Genomic DNA, 21,504 nt, shown 5'->3' on the forward strand with positions numbered 1-21,504 from the left:
TTTTTCCAAGGGCCAAACAGCAATGTTATTCCATCATATTAAAATCATATAAAAAAATATTGAATATTATTACAAAAGAATACCCGTTAAATACACACACACAAACATTGGTTTGTTTACATTACACAGGTGACTGATTCCACTACCGGCCAATGGAAATTTCTACGTCATCACACCTTTACCTTATGCATGAATTAGCATCGTATTAACATATATTTATTTTCAGACTATGCCAATTAAATAGCCAATAAAGCTAATAAATTAGATCAAGTTTAAGTTGGGACTTTTTTCATTCCCAGAATTTTGGCTTATTAATATGGCCTTATGATATCTCTTTAAATTAATTTTGGTTTATATTGAATATACGTATTGGCAAAATAATCGTTTAAAAGCATGCAACTTCTTCGGCTCTATATCTCTCTCTCTCTCTAAAATTGTACTCTTTTCATTCCCAACAACTGGCTTTGCTTGTAATTTGTGTAAATCTGTTCGCTGGTTAACTGCCTCAAACTGCATTTTGGCAGTTAAAGTCGATTGTTACATGAGCTTACATTTTTCTGTTGTAATACCTATAGTTTTGACGCCACATAAAGTAAGAATATTAAAATATACTGCGTATTTTATATGAATTTAATAGGTAAATTAACACAGGTAAGTTCCGCTCGATAAAATCTGAACAGTTCTGAAATGGAATTTTGTATTTTATCTCAAAAGGGGTAGGGGAATTTTCTTGATGTTAAATATTACATTAGGACAGTCGTAGTTGGATTTAATGAATACTCAAGAAAATAAAACAATAAGAAGTTTTGTTTTTTATTTTCAATTTGGTTTACTTCTTACTTAAAGTATGTTTACACTTACAAAATCAAGCGGGTTTCAAATGTTAACTCCTTTGAGTATACTTCAAAGGATTAATTTTAGTATTTTATTAATACAGGGTGAGGTAAAAAAACTGCAACAAAGTCAAACGCCCCAATTTTTACATTTTTTTTAATTTTTTTGAATGAACGAAAAATTGTCGGAAATAGTTTTAAATTTTAGAATAAGTTTAGATTTGTTCGAATTGGTCACCCTTGGCACGAATTATGGCCTTCAAACGGCCAATGAAACAGTCACACGCGACAGTTCACCACTTTCGGCCAAGCGAAGGAACTCTTTAGCTCTTTCGAGTCTATTTTCTTTCTGTTGCAGTGTAAGTTCTTGCACATTTTTGCTGATGTCGCTGTTTTTTTCCGTCAACTTCCTTGACGTCGGGCTACGCTACCAGTATCACGGTAACGAGCGATGGTACGAGACACAAAATATTTATTCACATTTAAATGCTGGAGTGCTCTAACGATAGCCACTTGTGGTTTTCCAGCCAAATCAAATCACATATCACGCTTGAATTCCATCATGAATAACTTTTTTTCTGGAAAATTCTACGCTTGTTAACAATATAATGAGCTGTCACTGGAAGTGAAATGAAATGCCTTCTATCCATTCTTACCTTAAGAACAAAACAAGGATAAATGACAGAGATGGATGTTCTTATTTGGATACCATTGATAGAAAAAATTGTAATAATATGAATAAAATTCAAAAAATTAAAAAACAATAAAGAACGACTGACGTCGGGCGAAGTTGACTATATGATACCCTACACCCCTACATGGGGGAGGTACCAGCATGAGTGGGTCTATATATCCCATTTTCACAGCACATCTGATGTTAGTAAAAATAATGCCAATAAATCCATAATGAAGAGAGCCGGATGCTCATTTCGGATTCGGATTGGGGGAGGGACCAGAAGGAATGGACATATCTCCACCATCTTTATAACAAATCTTGTGTTGATGAAATATTAAAATGTACCAAGTCTAAATGGAATCGGATGGATTACGCGTTTTATGATCTTCATGGATTTTCAAAATTTTGACCCTTTGTGAGGGAGGTACTTAATGGAGTGGAGCAATATTGTCCATTTTCGTACCTGACGTAGCATTAATGCAAAGTAAGAACCAAATCGGATTATCTTATCTCTTTCTGCGCTGAAATAATGTTTTTTTTTTTTTTTGAAAATGTCGACTTTTTGTGGATATTGTCCATCTCCGAACTTGATCTAAGTTTGATAAAAAATATTACGATGTAACAAGTTTGGAACAAATCGAATACTGCCTTCGAGACTTATCGTGTGCACCAGCCAGCCAGACAGACGGACGGACGACTCGAAATGTCTGAAACGGATTTGATCCAAAGAGATCTATGGATAAAACTGTTAATTTGATGAGACACGTTGTGGCCGAATCAAATGATATATACCCTCTGTAGCCGTATGGCTGAAGGTATAAAAAAGTATCTATTGCAGAGCCTGTATGGAAGAATATAAGCAGTTCTGATTTGGAAATTAATAATAAAAAAACGTTATCGTTCATTTCTCTGAATTTAGTGGAGCTATAGCCAAATCTGAACAGACTTAGATGAACTTATAGTACGTTCGCAGTTTACTGGATTTAGTAAATTTCCAAATTCATTACATTTGGCGGTTAACCCGACAAGAAACTGTAATGTAAACATACTATTAAATATTTAATGTTTTTCCGCAACATTTTTTTCGACCATGGCGGAAGAATACAGATAGTCGCATCAATACAGCTGCTGGGACAATGAACTGTCAACCCAATTTTGGAATTGAAAATGTTGAATGAAAAATTATTGAAATTTATAAAAATTGTTGAAAAATGCATATTATAACAACCTCCGATTTGCGTCGTATAAGAAAACATCTAAAAATCTACTTTTTTTTTGATAAAACATTTTAAAAAATTTGACTTTGACAATGTTCCCATGCATGGATGCTTCTACCTATATTCTTCTACCATGGTCGCATCGACACAGCTGCTGGGACAATGAACTGTCAAGGAATTGAGAATTTTCAATGAAAAAAGTTTATCCGATATCATATCCAATCCTCTTATTTTAGACAAAATTTTTAAAAATGTTGACATTTCAATGTTCCCAAGCTTCTAAAATATTTTCAACTCTAAATACAAATGGCATCCAAAAAAGTCATAAAAACATCAAGATTTTGGAACAGGGATAATTTTTGGGATGCTTTCAGAAAAAGTGAAACTATTTCTAGAATTTCACTTCCCTAAAAAGATTAAGAATGTCAAGCTAATGAAATTGCGTGACCACAATGAACTGACAACAACTCAACTCTTAATTGTCATTTGTTACATGTAGAAAGTAATTTGTTTTTATCCATTTGTTGCTATCACAAATTCATAAACAAAAGACAAACAATTATTAAGATAGTTTTATTATTAATTCAATAGAACAACTAAACAAAAAATAATATCTGCGTGTTATCAACAGAAGCTGAGGAGGCGCGTGTGACTCAATTCAAATTTTGTAATGCAATAATTATGGTTATGGGGTAATAATCAGCATTCCAAGCAGCGCAAGTGTCATTTGGAGGAAGGGAAAAGATTAATTTAGTCCGGCACAGATCAGTTAGAACCTGTTATATGCCGCACTGGGCCAATGCAAACAAATCTGCTACAGCAGGCACCCTTACTCTTTTCGTTTTGGCAAATAATGGAAAGTTTTCAATTTCCACATGAATGAACTTGTTTCTGCCACATTGCAAGTTAAAAGGTAGTGTGGCGTGGATGCTTTTACATTTTAATTTGTTGTTCTTTGATTTATTTAATAATATTAAATGTCATCAAATGGCACTAATCGACAAAAATATTACAAATACAAATTCAAACGATTTTTTTTTTAATTTTTTAAATAAATAATAGAAATGTAACCAAAGAAAAAATATTAGCAAGTGTGTGATAGCACGAATTATGAGTCATATGTATTTGACATACACACGGAAATACATATGGACAATAAAAGTGTCACCACATATGTTAAACCCTCATCTTCTGTGTCGATGTGACCATGGGAAGATATAAATGCCGCTCAGCTGAGGTTTGTTTACGTATACATACACAACCAAAGGAATATCCACTTTGCTAATTTAGTAGAGCTCCCCATAACAATTAAAAGTTTTTTATGGAAGAATTCAATCATACACACTATGATTAAAATTATAATTTGAAGTTCAAAAGACTAAATATGCCGAAGCATTTGTATCTTTTAAATTCGGACTTGTATTGCCCATTTGGTGCACAATTAATTTGAAATCGGATAAAGATATATATGGGAGCTATATCCAAATCAGAACCGATCTCGATAATATTTGGCAAAGATATTTCTGAGCTGTATTTGATATATTGCCCTGAATATCGTTGTTACGGAGTGCATAGTACGGCTGTGGGTAACAAATATGACAAATCGGATGAACAGTATATATGGGAGCTATAGCTATATCTGAACCGATCTTCACCAAATTTGACATACTAGCTTCTAGACTCAATTCAGTTGTAAACCAAATTTCATCCAATTTGGGCAAATATTAGACGTTTGGTGCACAATTAAAAGTAAATCGGATAAAGATATATATGGGAGCTAAATCCAAATCTGAACCGATCTTGATCAAATTTGGCAAAGATATATCTGAGATGTATTTCATATATTTCCCTGAATATCGTTGTTACAGAGTGCATATTACGGCTGTGGGTAACAAATACAACAAATCGGATGAACAATATATATGGGAGCTATAGCTATATCCGAACCGATTTCGATTTAATTTGGCAAACTAATTTTAGGCCTAATTTGGTTGTATGTACAAAATTCCATACTATTCGGCTGATATTGCACGTTTGGTGCACAATAAAACGCAAATCGGACGAAGATATATATGGGAACTATATCTAAATTTTGACCGACTATCTCCAATTTCAATAGAGTTCGTCCTTGGGCCAAACAAATGATCTGTGCAAAATTTCATCTGGATAGAGCAATAAATGCGAACTGTACTTTGTTTACAAAAATACATGGACAGACGGACGAACATGCATAAATCGACTCAGAATGTGATTCTATGCAGATCATCAAAAGGAACTATGTGTTTATCTCGTTTCCTTTTGTCTGTAGGGTATAAAAAGCAGTAAGTTTATTGGGGTCTATACGTAGACGTGAGCTTGCATAGGCAAAATTTGTCATAAGCCATTACAATATTCAAATATTTAACGAAATTTGAAAAAAAAAAACAAGTAAAAAAGCAGTAAGTTCGGCCGGGCCGAACTTTGAATACCCTCCACCATTTGTAACGAATTAGAAATTTTTCAAAAAAATAAAATCCAATAAAAATTCTTTTAAAATCTTTAAAATATCTAATATAGGAAGGTGCCGATATATGGGGGGATATACGATATTGTGGACCCATAAAGACAAATCTATGTCTGCATGTAAAGTACTCACAAAGAACTCCGTGTGTGGATTTTCAGACAATACGATTGGAAAATGTGGCTAAAATCATCAAAATACCGAATATCGCGGGGTACCGTTATATGGGAGCTATACGTTATCGTTAACCTATATAGAGAATTCTCTGTCGGGGGGTAAAGTGCTCACAAAAAACCCCTTGTGTACAAAGAACCCCTTGTGACCATTCCATTGAAAAATATGGCTAAAAACATCAAAATACCGAATATCGGGGGTACCGTTATATGAATGCTATACAATATCGTGAATCTATATAGATAATTCTCTGCCGAGGTATAAAGTACCCACAAGGAACTCCTTGTGTGGATTTTCAGACAATTCCGATGAAAAATGTGGGTCAAATCATAAAATACCGAATATCGGGAGGTACCGTTATATGGGGGATATACGATATCGTGGACCTGTATAGACAATTCTCTCTCAGGGGGTGAAGTACTCTCAAGGAACTACTTGTGTTGATCTTAGGACAATTCCATTGAAAAGCGTGGCTAACATCATCAAAATACCGAATATCGGGGGTTACAGTTATATGGGGGATATACGATATCGTGGACCTATATAGACAATTCTTTTTGAGGAGGTAAAATGCCCACAAGGGACTCCTTGTGTGGATTTTCAGACAATTCCGTTGAAAAATGTGGGTAGAATCATCAAAATACCGAATATCGGGGGGTACCGTTATATGGGGGCTATACGATATTGTGGACCTATATAGATAATTCTCTGCCGAGCTATAAAGTACCCACAAGGAACTCCTTGTGTGGATTTTCAGACAATTCCGTTGCAAAATGTGGGTAAAATCATCAAAATACCGAATATCGGGGGGTACCGTTATATGGGGGCTATACGATATCGTGGACCGATATAGCCCATCTTCGAACTTGACCTGCCTGCAGACAAAAGAGAGATCTGTGAAAAATTGTAGCTTCCTATCTTAATTCGTTTAGACTGTAGCGTGATTACAACAGACGGACAGACGGACGGACAGGGCTAAATCGTCTTAGAATTTTACGCTGATCAAGAATATATATACTTTGTTGGGTCTAAAATGATTATTTCGATGAGTTACAAACGGAATGACGAACTTAATATACCCTCCATACCTTTTTTGGTGGAGGGTATAAAAACAGGTGAATAATGAATATAGATAGGTACCGTTATATCGGGACTATACGAAGAGCTGAGCCTACATGCGCAATTTTTTGTCATAGACTGTAGAACCCATTACAAATTTTAAATACGATATTTGATACATCTCCGGTAAATAATGTCGCTAAAATCATAAAAATACCGAATATTGGGAGGTACCGTTATGTGGAGGCAACACGAAGACGTGTGCCTGCAATTTTTTGTCATAGGCCATAGGTTACGAATTTTAAATACCAAATTTAAAACAACTCCAGTGAATAATGTCCCTAAAATCGTCAATTCAATTTTATTAAAAAATTAGGCTACAATCGTCAAAATACCGAATATCGGGGGTACCGTTATTTGGGGGCTATACGATATCGTGGGCCGATATAGCCCGTCTTCGAACTTGACATCCCTACAGACAAAAGACTAATCTGTGCAAAATTTTAGCTTCCTATCTTTATTCGTTTAGACTCTAGCGTGATTACAACAGACGGGCTGACGTTGTAAGTAAGAGAGCACATAAACAGCTTGAAGTCTTCGCATGGCATACTTTGTGACATATTTTTTTTTTATATTTTTTCAAATATATATATACATTTTTACATGTTTTCTTATGAGACTTCAATCAAAGGTTATTATAATGTACGTTTTTCAACAATTATTACAAATTTCAATAGTTTTTCATTTAAAAATTTCAATTCCAAAATTAGTTTGACAGTTCATTGTCCCATCAGCTGTGTCGATGCGTCTACCTGTATTCTTCTATCATGATACATTTATAATTTGTTTACAATCTTAAATTCAATGTATTTAATTTTAAAGTTTCCATTTTTGTAGAATTGGACTCTTCAAAAAATAATTTGTTGTTGCACACTGTAATAAGTTGAAAGTCATACAAAATAGTATTTAAATTATTAATCGCATACAAGAATGCAAATAAATACGCAGTTGTTTAATAAAATAAAACACCGGTCAGCACATGGAACCCTAATAAAAAATATTACAAGTCTGACATAGCGTCATATTATGACATGCAAAATTTATAATTATTTACAAATGTTGTAACAAAAATGATAGTAATTCTGGGGGTGGAAATGTATTACAAATATTAGCTACACGTCTTAAGGCTTGTTTACATGCAATGAATCTAGTGGATTTCAACTGTCAATCCCATTGCGCATACCTCATGGTAGAAGAATGACTCAATCAAAAAGGTTGCTCAACTTCAAGGAAACTAGAGAAATGCAACTCTGTAACGGAGTCTTATAGTGCCAAATAGACTTTTAAATAGGACAATACAGTTTTATCACAAAATTGTACAATTTGTTAGCTATTTACGTCGAAAATTTGCATTTATTTTGCAAACAAAATTGAAATAATTTCAAATTATTTTTTTTTTTATTCCAAACAATGCAAACACATTGGCAAAATGTATATATGTTTTTACATAATAAGGGCACCAAAAGAAATAAATTGTATTTTAAGTAGTAGCTTTGTTCTACCATCAGTTATTTTGCCATGGGTAGATGCATCAATGCTTGAGATCATTGATATGTCAAAATTTTTTAAATGTTTTATCAAAAACAAGTAGATTTCTAAATATTTTTTATACGACGCCAATAAGAGATTGTTATAATATGCATTTTTCAACCATTTTTACAAATTTCAAAAATGTGTAGCTGCAGCTGTGTCGATGCGACTACCTGTATTCTTCTACCATGGCATACCTCAATTATTAAATCCAGTGTATTTTATTTGACGTAATGGAATAGGGCATGATTTATCTATTCGGTCTCGTATTGTCAAATGTCAATTCCATAGCGTATACGTCACATAAATCATAATTATAAATCCAGTGGATATTATTTGATGTATACGCTATGGAATTCACATTTGAGATCGAGTAGATTTCGTAAATTTAAACGTACTTTTATACGTCCCATTACGTGGGTTTATTATAATTCCTTTCCAGGGTCTGCAAGTATGTTAAGTTTGTGCTACAATAACCGATTTTTCCTTTTTGATTCTTGCAAGTTCTACTTGAAAGCATATGTGGCAATACAAACAAATTTCCAGTGCAATCAGTTGCTTTTTTCTTTGCAAATTATTATAAACCTTAAAAAGGTATATATCTTGAAGACAAATTAAATAAAAATGCAAACAAAAATGTCATGGTAGAATTATTGAAAGGTAACAACTACAATCACATGCAATTCTACAACCACATATTAAAAATCTTAACGAACCATAAAGCCTTATTCACACCTACACCATTATTACGTGTTTAATTACGTCATTTGATTGACATTGACGTATATTCAAAGGAATTAATAATATAAATAAAAGGTTTTATGAAAACACTTTCGGCGTAAATAGATGTTTGTTTACATATTAAATATCTAGTGGTTTAAACTGTCAATTTGATTGTGTATGCGTCAACTCTTATAGTAAGTGAAATGTATCGATTATGGATTTATTGTGTATGTATGCACGGCGTTTAGTAGTGCGTTTAGATACAAAATTTTATCCGGCTTAACCCGCATTTTTACAACAGATTCATCATACAAAAATAGATATTTTCACAACCAGATTTATTTTAAATCCTGTGCGAAATCTACATACTAACAGAAATGAATACTGGGTTTTTACTTTACGACTGCGGCACACTCCCAAGTCGCAAAATTTACGAATTTAAATAGTTTTCCATTCAACATTTTTAATTTCAAAATTGGTTTGACAGTTCATTATCCCAGCACATTTGTCGATGCGATTACCTGTATTCTTCTACCATGCTTGATATCGTCTTGAACATTAATGCACTGTTCCAGAAGCTGCAAGAATCTAATATTTCTGCAATTTTTTCGATATCAGAAAGGGATAATCGGTTATAGTAGTGAAAAGCTTTACATTCCTGCAGTTCTGGAACAGATCATAATATTACATTAGTGTCAATAACTGCGACCATGGTATAATTATTACAAAGTATAGGTGGAAATACATAAAGCGCTTATTTGGCTAGATTCTTAGGAAATGAACATAGGAGCCTAGGGCCAAAATCGAACTATGTCAACCTAAAACTCCTTTTTTCCTCTACAAAGAAGCCAGCCAAATAAGCGCTTTATGCATTCCCACTTGAAAGGTGAGGGTATATAAGCAGCATGACACATGGCTAGGCATATTAATGTCAAATTGTAAAGGCTCTAGCATCCCTTTATGATATATCACAAATATGTCATGTGAAGACTTCAAGCTGTTTATGTACTTACACCTTAACCGTAGGTGCTGAAATTTCCCAAAAAGTAATAGAAATGGAAATTTTATTTACAATTGTCAATGAAATTTAATCAAATTTAGGAAAATAAAGGTATTGGTTGTTTATAATTTTTACAATTGCATAAATATACTCGGTCGAATTGTGTTCATATTAGATTTTAACGGGGTCTTTTGTAATAGTTTCTGCCAAAAATGTCTATCTGAGTGAACTGCAACCCTATATAAAAAGTATTTGGACTTAATATTTGCTCTGTTTAAAACCTACAAGAGCGTAAACATTTGGTCTGTTCCAGAACTGCAATTATGATCAAATTTTTACTACGATAACCGATTTTCCCTTTATAATATCGAAAATATTCAAAAGTAGTAGATTTTCTGTTTCTGAAAAAGAACACGTATCTTTTATCCCTTATGAGGATTTATACAATGACATATCAATATATTCTATAGGGTAAATCATTTCTTTCAATTAACAAACATTTCTGTGTTACCCTGTATAAACGATAGCTTATTATGAAAAGTTGGCAACGCTATAAAGACATTTCATCGATATATTGCCATCTCTACGACGTACGCATTGTAAATAAAGGAGTGTGTGTGTGTCTGTCAGTGGGTAGTGAAAATATTTATTTTTTCATTTTATAAAGAAAAATAGTGAGTCCAAAAGAATTATCGACTCACAGCTAAAATGAATAACCCAACGGTACCAATGGGTATCCAGAGTACGGCCGGTGCTGTGGCCGTACGAAATGAAAAAGGTAAGCTGGACATGTTTTTATTGGCATGATGATGGTCCTTAAACATGTTCCCTGATTTCAGGTGAAATATCCATGCAGAAAGTAAAAGTGCAGCGTTACATATCTGGAAAACGTCCCGACTATGCCAAATACAACTCCAGTAGCGAGGAGAGCGACAACGATGATTTCTTGGAACATCGTCGCAGACAGCAATATGAAAAACGACATCACAGGGAAGTCAAAGAAGAAGAACCAGAGGAGGAAGTTAGAAGTAGACGACATGAAAACAAACATGAAGAAGACGACGACGAGGAGGATGTAGATGATCCACGTCTTAGACGACTACGTGCCCGCCCTGTGGAACAAGATGAATTGGAAAGAGAGCGTATGGAACGCCATCGTCACATCCATGAGCCGGAACTTCTTGAAGAAAGTGATTCCGAAGAAGAAGAAGAAAACGAAGATGAGAAGGCTATGCAAAAAACCACAAATAAAATCACCTTGGCTTCGGAATCTGATTCCGATTCGGATGTAAGTGAAACGGAATTGGAGCAAAGGCGTCTTAAGTTACGCCAGCGTATGTTGCAACAACAAAAGGAAGAAGAAATTCTCCAAAAGGAGGAGGAGAAACAATCAGAATCATCCGACTCGGAAAGTTCAGAATATGAGGAGGAAACTGAAAGTGAAGAGGACAATGAACCACGTCTCAAGCCATTGTTTGTACGCAAAAAAGATCGTGCCACAATACAGGAGAAAGAGCGTGAAGCCCAGAAACAAAAGCAATTGGAACTGGAGGCTAAACGTTTGGCCAAAGAAAGAAGAAGAAATACTCTCCGCCTTGTGGAGGAGAGTGTTAAGAAGGACTTGGAAAAGACAAAGGTTTCAATATTTCAAATGATTGTGGGCTTGTAAAATTTAATGAATCCCAATTTTTTTAGAATGACACCGCTGAACCCCAAATAGAAGATGTTTGCACAGATGACGAGAACGACGAAGTGGAATATGAAGCATGGAAACTGCGTGAACTAAAACGCATGAAACGCGATCGCGAAGAAAGAGAAAAGTAAGTAATGGAAACCTTTTGGGGAAACGGCAGAGATATCATCCGTAGACAAAATACATAATAAACTAGATAGCTATTATGAAAATAATTGCACTTTAGTACATTTGTGAGAAGTAACTCCACAACCAAACTTGAATAGGTATTCTATAGCTTGCAATTTAAAACAAATCTATCAACCCAGTGCTTTTCGAAATGCTTCTCTTCTCATTCATTGCGATGTGGAAGAATAAGTGGAAACGTCCTATTTAAGTCGTATATAACACAATTTATCACATATCAATTGGTGTTCCAATATTTGTATGAATCCACTAGCTTTGCAATTTCTTCGATATAATAATCTCCTTAATATGTGTTAAAAGACAGCACTAATCTAAAAATTGAGATGTATGCAGTTCACATTTTGGAAAGTTTATATTACGGGCATGTTCTGCTTCTCAGTCCTTTTTGCCCATATTTCATTTAAATATATCTTTTATTATAACTTTTTACATGTCACTTCTTTCGATATGTTTAAAAACAGATCAAGACACACTTTAAATCTTTTTTATACCCTCCACCATTAAGTATGTCATTCCGTTCTTAACACCTCGAACCATACGTTTTAGAACCCACAAAATATATATATTCTTGATCAGAATAAAATTCTATGTCGATTTAGCGATGTCCGTCCGTCTATCCGTATGCCCGTCTGTGGAAATCACTCTAGCTTCCGAACGAAATGAAGAAGGTTGATAAAATTTTACTCAAATGTATACTATGTCTGCAGGACTTTCAGTATTGAAAATGTGCCATGTAGGTCCACGTTTTGGTATAGCCCCCATATTCGGTAGTTTGATGATTTTAGCTACATTATTCCCCGGAATTGTTTCACATTTGAGATTTGAAGTTTGTAATGGATAGTATAGCCTATGACAGAAGATTGTCTGTGCAGGTCCACTTCTTCTTATAGCCCCCATATAACGGTACCTCCCGATATTCGGTATTTTGATGATTTTAGCAACATTATTCACCCGAATTGTTTCAATTTTGGTATTTGAAGTTCGTAATAGATACTACAGCCTATGACGGAAAGGTGTCCGTGCAGGTCCACGTTTTGGTATAGCCCCATACAATAGTACCTCCCTTTATTCGGTATTTTGATGATGCAGATCCACGTCGTCGTATAGACCCTAATATAACGGCTACATTCGGTATTTTTAAGATTTTAACAGAATTTTTAACAGATTTTTTTTTTTTTTTTTTTTTTTGAAAATTGCCAAATTCGTTTCAAATGGTGACGGGTATTCAAAGTTCGACCCGGCCGAACTTATAGCTTTTTACCTTGTTAATCCATAGTTTGTGATATATACCTTTTAGGTTCCATAAAATGATACTAACACAAAATCATTTTTAAGTAATTCTCTTGATGGAAAAAAATCAATCAAACTCTTTCTTATTTTTTCAGTGCTGAACGCGAAAAGGCTGAAATCGATCGCATGCGCAATCTCACCGAAGAGGAACGAAGACAGGAGTTGCGTATGAATCCCAAGATCGTCACCAACAAAGCCGTCAAGGGCAAATATAAATTCTTGCAGAAATACTATCATCGTGGTGCCTTCTATTTAGATGAGGAAAATGATGTATTGAAACGTGATTTTGCACAAGCCACCCTCGAGGATCACTTTGACAAGACTATTCTCCCCAAAGTAATGCAAGTGAAAAATTTCGGACGTTGTGGTCGTACCAAATATACACATTTAGTTGATCAAGACACGACTAAATTCGATTCGCCATGGTATGCTGAGACGGCAAACAATCTTAAATTCCACAGTGAACGTGGAGGTGGTATGAAACAAGTGTTTGAGAAACCCTCCCTCTCGAAACGCAAGAAACTGGATTAAACTGAATGCAAGATGTGTAAAAAAGATTTTAGATTAAGTTATGAGTACGTTTAGTTTAATAATTAATAACCGAATAAATTACCTTGTTTTTTTATTCAAGGAATTAAAACTGATGATAGAAATCACACTCACTATTAGGAGCACATGTGCTACCAGAACGATGATTACGGATTGACTAGCATTTTTTATTTAACTCCAGGTTTTTGTTATGGATTTCATTTACAATTTGTGATTTGCAGAATAATGAAAACAAACATCCGAAACGCTCAACCAATTAAATGGCATATCGCTGATATATTTGAAATTGATTGATCACCTTCGGGTGCCAGCTGTAAATAAAACCTTCAACTGAGATAATCAAAATCAGAATATTAGATTAGCAAAATTTTGGCTATGTTGGATTTACTAGAGCTGTTGAATGGTTTTATTTTATTTTTTTCTGTACTCAGTGTACGATGAAGTGTGGAAAAAAGCGGATTGAACTGGTATCTGCAGTAGTCAGACAAGGGTTCCTTAGTTTATTGTACCTACAAAGTATTTTATCTAAATTTGATCAGAAGAAGTGTCGAAAACGTCTCAAATTTGGAATATCTGGATAATCACGAATGTCAATTCCATGGGGATTTTTTTTTTTCATTTTAACAATTTCGTATTTCTAATCGTAACTGTCAAAATTTAACAAAACATCACGAGACAAGCTGTTAACTTACGTAACCAATGCAATCACAAATATAAATTCTCTGGAGAATTTTTCCCACTTTAATATTTCAAGAAATATAATATATCTCGGAAACCAATTCATTTTGTGGAATCGAAATTTGTATATATTTTAGTGATTTTTGGTGATAAACACCTCTGAAAAAAAATATGTTTCAAAAAATGAATCAAATTTTCAAAAACATTTAATCAAATTCGATGTATATGCTCTGTTCCAGGATCTGTAACAATCTACCAATTTTGATTTTTTTTTTTTTTTTTTTTTTTTGATATCATAATGGTAAAATCGATTATCGTAGTATAAACTTTTACATTCTTGCGAAAATGAGTTTTCGTCAAATTCTTGACAATTACCGGAAAAGTAAATAACTGGCTTATTCGATGGATTTTCTTCCAACCGCAAGAACAAAAATTTTCTTTAATTTTCGATCTTCAAAGTAACTTCCGCAAAATAATTTGAAAGGGAAATTATTTAAAAAGATATTTGCTTTTGAAAACCATGTTGTCCATTGTAAAAATCTACTTGGATATTGGTTATTTCCCTGTACTAGGATTGATTGTAAAAGCATTGTTGGAGCGTTGATACCTTGATTTTGAAAAATATTAAGATAATAAAATCGTTTATTAGTCCAAATTTTCAATTTAAATGACCAAACTTCGACTCGAATCCTATTAGCCCAAAGACAAAAGCCTCAGCCAATTTTGTGACAATTTCTGGAATGCTAAAACACCAGTCCAGCCACTCCGCTAAATATAACCAAATTATATGAAAGATCGTTTTTTTCCTCTAGGCGCTATAATGCAATATATAATAAAAATTTGTTAACTACTTCAAAAAGCAGACATCTGTCATATCTTTCCCATGGCCCTCAAAATGTACTGGATCAATTTTAAACGCTACAGATGATAAAGATCATAAAAGGTTTTATCTTGATATTGAACAAATTTTAACTACGGCATGCAAAATTTCGGCCGGTTCTTTGTAGACCAATGCCTGTGTCATTTTTAGCCTAGACAAAAGAAACAAGCGCCTAAAAGTATGCTTTATGTTAAATTAGTAAAATTGTTGTTTTCCATCATCAAGAACTGCAAATCGAACAAAAATGCAATCAAGTTCAATATTTGAATAAAAAATAACACATTTATTAATAGGCCATGCCTAAATACTCCCTTGGTACAGGATTCTCCGTATAATATTGTTTAAATTTACACGCATACTTATTACGTTCCGCAATAAAACCAAATGTATTGAAAGTCTTCGAGATATAAACCAAGACATCCAATACTTTGGCATGTGCTTCCAATTTACGAAACAATTCTATGGCTCTTTCTAAGGATGGTAACGATTTCACTAGACGTTTGTGTTGTTCTTCCCGATCACGTCCTGCAGCCACCAGACAACGAGCAAAAATAAAATCTGTTTTAGCCCGATCATATATGCCTCCATTGGTGTAGATTGTTTCAATGGAATTGCGCAAGGCTTGCAAGGCCTTTTGTGGCAAGCCCATTTGCAGCAACACTTGGGCCATTATCACATCAACCATGGCATGCTCGTATTGCATATATGCAGATTCAGCAATAACAGACGCCCGCATTAATAGATCGATGGTCTCCGAGGAGACATTGTTTTCATTTAGGCTATTACAAGCCAACAGGGTTAAAACTCGAACTTGTCGCAGAGTGTCTAGCTCATTATCTTGCAATAAATTTTGTAAAATTTTCCTAGCTGTATTGTTGTACGATTTCGAAATGTAGACAATAGCCCTTTGTATGTTGCCATCATGTTTGTCCAGCAAATAAAGTTGACAGCACCAACGTAAAGCATCTTGCCAGCGACCACGGTAGATAGCCTGTTGTATGGAAATATGACACTCACTTGTCATCCAGTCAGCTGCAAAAGGATGTCTAGGAAATCTAGTACGAGCATGATATAGTAACACAGCACTAAGCTGGTGTTCACCTTGCGCATAAAACCACAAGGCAAGATTTGCCAAAACTTTGCTAACACTTTCCGAGTTGCTAACATCGCCAAAGACCCATGTCTTCTTGAGATTCAATAGCAGCTGAGAGTACAAAGCAGACATCTCGTAGCGACCGTAGAGAACCCACAGCGTTGAACGTAGAGCCAAGGAATCGGAAATGTGTTCAAGCAGAGTATTCTTGTTATTCAACTCATCACTCTTTAACAAGAGTTCAAACAAATCCAATGGCAAAAATCCACATTTGGCTCCAAATGCCACAACAAATTCAATGGCCAAGGACAGACTTTGTATGAGTCCGGGATCTTGTATATCTGGCAAACTCTTTTCGAACGGTCCTATACGACTACTGTTCAATAAACAATACCAGGAATTGGCCAAATCTAGACATCGTTTGTCACCACATTCTTGGGCCAACATTATGCATTCCTTTAGAGCATTTAAGGCTTCCTTCTTGTGGTTGAATGTTGCGTGTAAAATTGCCAAATTAACGCTGAAGTACTGAAAGCCTTTTTGATCATTTTGGGTTATCATATTGGGACTGCGATCGAACGAACGATGTAAGGCATCCAGTGCCCCAAATACATCACGCAAACGCAATTGATTCATGTAGCCCAAAAAGTACGCCTTAGCATTGAGTGGATTATCCTGTATGATTTCATTGAGTTTTGTTTGCATTTCAATCGGAGGCAGGGCACGCAATTCATTCTTCTCGAGGAGGTTACATTGTTGGCTCACAAACAACTGGGCCTGCTTGGGTGACCATTTACTGTGCGGATTACGGTCTTGATGCACCGTTTCGGTATCCAATACCGATTCTTCTATGGTGTTTTCATCGTCTTCTGTGATATTGGTTGCAGTGGTGCTTGCTCCACAGTGTGGCTTACGTGGTCCCAATGTCAATGACCGTACACCTTGAAACGAAGAATTCAAATTAGTGACATGAATGACGTAGAATTCCAATCCCCTCACCTTTTTCATAGTACAAACATATATTTTTGTGTAAAGCCATCATTTCAGGGAAGGACAAACGTTCTAATATCACCCCAACTCGTCGTATATATAATCCCACTAGACTAAACTGGCTAACACCCAACTGTTCGGCCAGCATCTTTTCAATATTATCCATTTCGGCAAAATCAAATAGAGTTTCAATGCCCAGCGAGAAGACATCCGCCATTACTTTTTCAAATCCCTCCAAATGTACTGGGTCTATTTTAAATTTTGGTGAGCACAGCAGTTGATAAAGATCATTGTAGGTCATATCTGGATATTGAATTAATTTAAGCAGCAACATACAAAAGTTTCGCCGGTACTTGGTGGGATAGAATAACCCGGTGTCGGTGGCAGCTTTCTTTGCCTACGAAAAATAGAGTTGATTGATTAGCTTAAATTAACAAGAATAACTGGTGTAACCGGGAATTGACCAGCTACCAACCTTTATGTATTGTTGAACTAGAATCAGCACGGACACTTTATGTGGTGTCGGCATTTCAATCCTCGCCAGGGTTGGATTGCGAGGATCCAGCGCCTCCAACTCCTCAAAGTGCATGTCTATCCTTAAGCAGCTTCAATAGATTTTGGAAGAAATTCTATGGATTTGAGTTAACTTCCAAGTTCTACTGAAATTTGGCGAACTTTTACATGCAACAACCGGTGAAATGTAAACAATCAGGATGCATCGATTTTCATACATTCAACTATCGATTTATCGAAATAATTACAATAGCTGAAGACGACAGGAAAACATTGGGAGATAATAGCTCTGTTCCCTAATGTGTAAGAATCTCCAACTTTTTAAACAATTTGAGTTATTTATTGTAATTAATATATTAATAATATGTACTATATATTAAATGTTTGTTTAGCAGATGTTGATATGCGGCTATGGTATACGTTATCCGTAGTCGGGGAAATATGCGAATTTATATGCGAAACATCATCGTTGGGATTTACAGGTAGAAAAAGACATTACATTTTTGCAGTTCTGGAACAGACCACATATAGTGTTAAAAATCAGCTTCTCAGCTGGGTTTAAGCTAGCCTCGGAACTTCTATTAGTAAATAAATTCAGCAGGGCGATTCTTTAACTCATATTTCAAGTCACAGACAAAAACCGAGTAATCGACAAGAAAATTTGTTACTTTTAATTTTTTACTATCAAAGCTATGTATTTTGATGGGATGGACCTACTCTGAAGAATGGCATCTAAACCTTACATTGATATCACATATCCCAGATATGTGCCTAAAAGGCGACAGTTTTATTTGAACCCAACATATTTGATAAAAAAATAATGCCATTTTTATGTTGGTATCAAACGTTTTATTCAAAAACAAAATTCAAATCTGCAGTCTATTTGCTGCACCGAAATAAATACATATACATACAAAATTGCCGAGCATTACCAAAAAAGAGATTAAATACGATTTTATTTATTTATTTTAAATGTCGCAAGTGATCCAATACGCATGCAGCAGCTACACCATATTGCTAAATGTTTACACATTGACTTTGGTCATTATTAGGACGGCCGATGGTACCAGACCCAGAGCACTTAATGGTTTCTCAAAGTCATCACAGTCAAAAACTTTGCGAGGAAATGTTGTCATCAGACCAAATGGCGTTTCATTGCCGGTTTTCATTTGTATGAACACACGCACTGCGGACAGTTGTTCGTTAACGTTGAAGGTTTCCGTTAGAGTTGATCCATCTTGGAGACGTATCTGGATGCGTGTCTCTTTGTACTCCTTTGGGGGAGATTTAACGCTAGCATCAGCAGTTGGTGTGGTAGAAGAAACCGATGACGACGAAGCAACCGGTGTTTCGGCAGTGGGTGATGTCTGACTGGCCTTGCGTCTGGCTTTATCCGCTTCAATCTGAGCCTTTACACGTTCACGTGCTGCCTTTTCTTCGGCCTTTTCACGTTTACGTTGTTCAATTATTTTTTTCATTTCCAACTCCTCGATTCGTCTGCGGGCCTCAGACATGTCCTTGCCCGATTTAATGCGATTACGTTCACGTTCCAGGGCATCTTGCCTTTCGCGTTCTTCTCGTTCCAAACGCTTTTGTTTAAGTTTCTCTTCAATCAGAGCCAGCTGTTGTTTCTTCTCCTCTTCTGTTAGCGGTTTTTTCTCCTCGGTGGATTCAGAAAAATTGCTATGACCGGTCTTTGCAGCATGGAATTCTACTTCACCCTGATCTTTACACAGTTTACCGCAATCATCGCATTTAAGTGATTTTGCTTCACCGGCAACTTTTTCCGAATTAGAAGTGCTGGGTGCCTCCTCAACGGCAGGTTGCTGTGGAATTGGTTCGTCAACATGAGCTAACAACCACTCCATAGCCGGCTCAACTCCTTTGTTGTTGGTAACCTTTAGAGCGTATTCGGCTCTTTCCTTGGGGAAGCCCATTTCCATTAACATTTGTACATCACCCATTTCCTCCCAAAATTTTAATTTTTTACAAGCAAATGACTTAATAATTAAAGATTATTCGCGAATTTATTTTTTGCAATTTCACGATCCAAGCGAACCAACACCAAAAGAAGCGGGATGACAAACAGTGCCCTAAGCGAGAATATGTAATAAAGATAAAAATCAAAACAAAAACCAAGATTAAGACAGAGATCCCATGATCGAAAGTGTCCGTTAAAAGGGGTTTAGAAGTCTATTTTTCACTAGGAAAACAGCTGAATGCATGGTAGAAGAATATAGGCAGTCGCATCGAATATTAGATGTCAAACTGATTTTGGAATTGAAAATGTTGAATGAAAAATAATTTAAATTTGTAAAAATGGTTGAAAAATACACATCATAACAAGCTCCGATTTGCATGGTACAAGAAAACATTTTAAGATCATCTTGACATTTTAACAATTTTGATATATCAATGTTCCTAAGGGTGCAAGTACATAAAAAGCTTGAAGTCGTGGCTAGGCATACTAATGTCAAATTATAATGGAAAACGACGGCAGGATTTTAGTGCGGCTCTGTAATCTCTTTGTGAAATGTCTCAAAATATGCCTAGCCATGACTTCAAGCTTCTTATGTACTTAGCCCTTAAGGGTTAATACATGGTACAATGAATTCGAGGTAGGGCAGAACTACCATATGATTTTAATTTTTTTTTACTTTTCTGGCTTAATATGTCAACTTCATTTGTTTATGTGTGTGTATTCTTTTCAATAATACAAAAATTGTTCAGAAAATATTCAAATTCGGGTGTTTTCAAAATGCTTATTGCAACGTATGCATCGACAAAATCTACAGTTTTTGTGGCGAAATAAGCCATAAAAGATATATAGAACATGATTTTGAAAAGAAATTTTGACCTTTCATTAATTTTTCGCGGTTTGATATTATTTATTCAAAATCAATGCAACAAGATGTTTGCTTTTTTATAGTTTTGATAGTAATTCCATGGTACAATGAAGAGAAGGTAGGTCAACTTTGAAAAAATTGCAAGTATAGAGGTCTACCTGTTTGGCTTGTAATGTCAGAATTAGTATCAAAACAATAAAAAATCAAACAACTTGTTGCATTTATTTTGAATAACTAATTGAAAAACGCGATAACTAAATGAAAGGTCAAAACTTCTTTTCAAAGTCATGTACTATATATCTCTAAAGGATTATTTCGCTACAAAAACTCTAGATTATGTAGGTGCATACGTTGAAATAAACATTTTGAAAACACCCGAATTTGAATATTTTCTGAACATTTTTTTGTTATTGAAAAGAAAACACATACATAAACAAATAAAAATGATATATTAAGCCAAGAAAATAAAAAAATTGAAATCATATGGTAGTTCTGCCCTACCTTGAATTCATTGTACCATGAGTAATTCTGACATTACAAGCCAAACAGGTAGACCTCTATACTTGCAATTTTTTCAAAGTTAGCCTACCTTGACTTCATTGTACCATGGGTTAATGTATATACCTGAATTCTTCTACCATGCCTATAACCATGGTACAATGAAGAGAAGGTAGGTCAACTTTGAAAAAATTGCAAGTATAGAGGTCTACCTGTTTGGCTTGTAATGTCAGAATTAGTATCAAAACAATAAAAAATCAAACAACTTGTTGCATTTATTTTGAATAAATAATTGAAAACCGCGATAACTGAATGAAAGGTCAACACTTATTTTCAAAATCGTGTACTATATGTCTCTAAAGGATTATTTCGCTACAAAAACTCTAGATTTTGTCGATGCATGCGTTGAAATGAACATTTTGAAAACACCTGAATTTGAATGTTTTCTCAACAATTTTTTGTTATTGAAAATAAAACACATACATAAACAAAAAAAGATGACGTATTAGGCCAAGA

At 34.9% G+C, this 21,504-nt stretch overlaps 4 protein-coding genes across 4 annotated transcripts in view; 1 reads left to right on the forward strand and 3 right to left on the reverse strand.

Moving 5' to 3' along the window:
* LOC101897694 (sodium-coupled monocarboxylate transporter 1) overlaps positions 1-13,677 on the reverse strand; it is a 44,068-nt gene extending 30,391 nt beyond the window's left edge. Inside the window, exon 1 of the mRNA XM_059124403.1 lies at positions 13,555-13,677. The gene's annotated coding sequence lies outside the window, so the exon portion shown is untranslated. The remainder of the gene's footprint in view (positions 1-13,554) is intronic.
* On the forward strand, positions 10,368-13,581 carry LOC101897865 (microfibrillar-associated protein 1). Its single transcript, XM_005186615.4, has 4 exons — positions 10,368-10,550; positions 10,612-11,408; positions 11,468-11,592; positions 13,037-13,581. Exons 1-4 carry the CDS (start codon positions 10,481-10,483, stop codon positions 13,470-13,472), a joined length of 1,428 nt encoding a protein of 475 aa, XP_005186672.1. The 5' UTR covers positions 10,368-10,480; the 3' UTR covers positions 13,473-13,581.
* A 1,632-nt stretch (positions 13,678-15,309) lies between the features above and the next one.
* Positions 15,310-17,859, reverse strand: LOC101899486 (anaphase-promoting complex subunit 5). The gene is made up of 3 exons (XM_005186624.4): positions 17,607-17,859; positions 17,141-17,528; positions 15,310-17,082 (listed from the first exon to the last, which is right to left on the reverse strand). Exons 1-3 carry the CDS (start codon positions 17,718-17,720, stop codon positions 15,335-15,337), a joined length of 2,250 nt encoding a protein of 749 aa, XP_005186681.1. The 5' UTR covers positions 17,721-17,859; the 3' UTR covers positions 15,310-15,334.
* A 611-nt stretch (positions 17,860-18,470) lies between these two features.
* LOC101898031 (UBX domain-containing protein 1) lies at positions 18,471-19,750 on the reverse strand. The gene has a single exon (XM_005186616.4). The coding sequence runs from the start codon at positions 19,606-19,608 to the stop codon at positions 18,670-18,672; it is 939 nt and encodes a 312-aa protein (XP_005186673.1). The 5' UTR covers positions 19,609-19,750; the 3' UTR covers positions 18,471-18,669.
* Positions 19,751-21,504: the final 1,754 nt, after the last annotated feature.

This window comes from Musca domestica, unplaced genomic scaffold (genome assembly GCF_030504385.1).
Source record: "Musca domestica strain aabys unplaced genomic scaffold, Musca_domestica.polishedcontigs.V.1.1 29, whole genome shotgun sequence".
Classification (NCBI taxonomy): Eukaryota; Metazoa; Arthropoda; class Insecta; order Diptera; family Muscidae; genus Musca; species Musca domestica.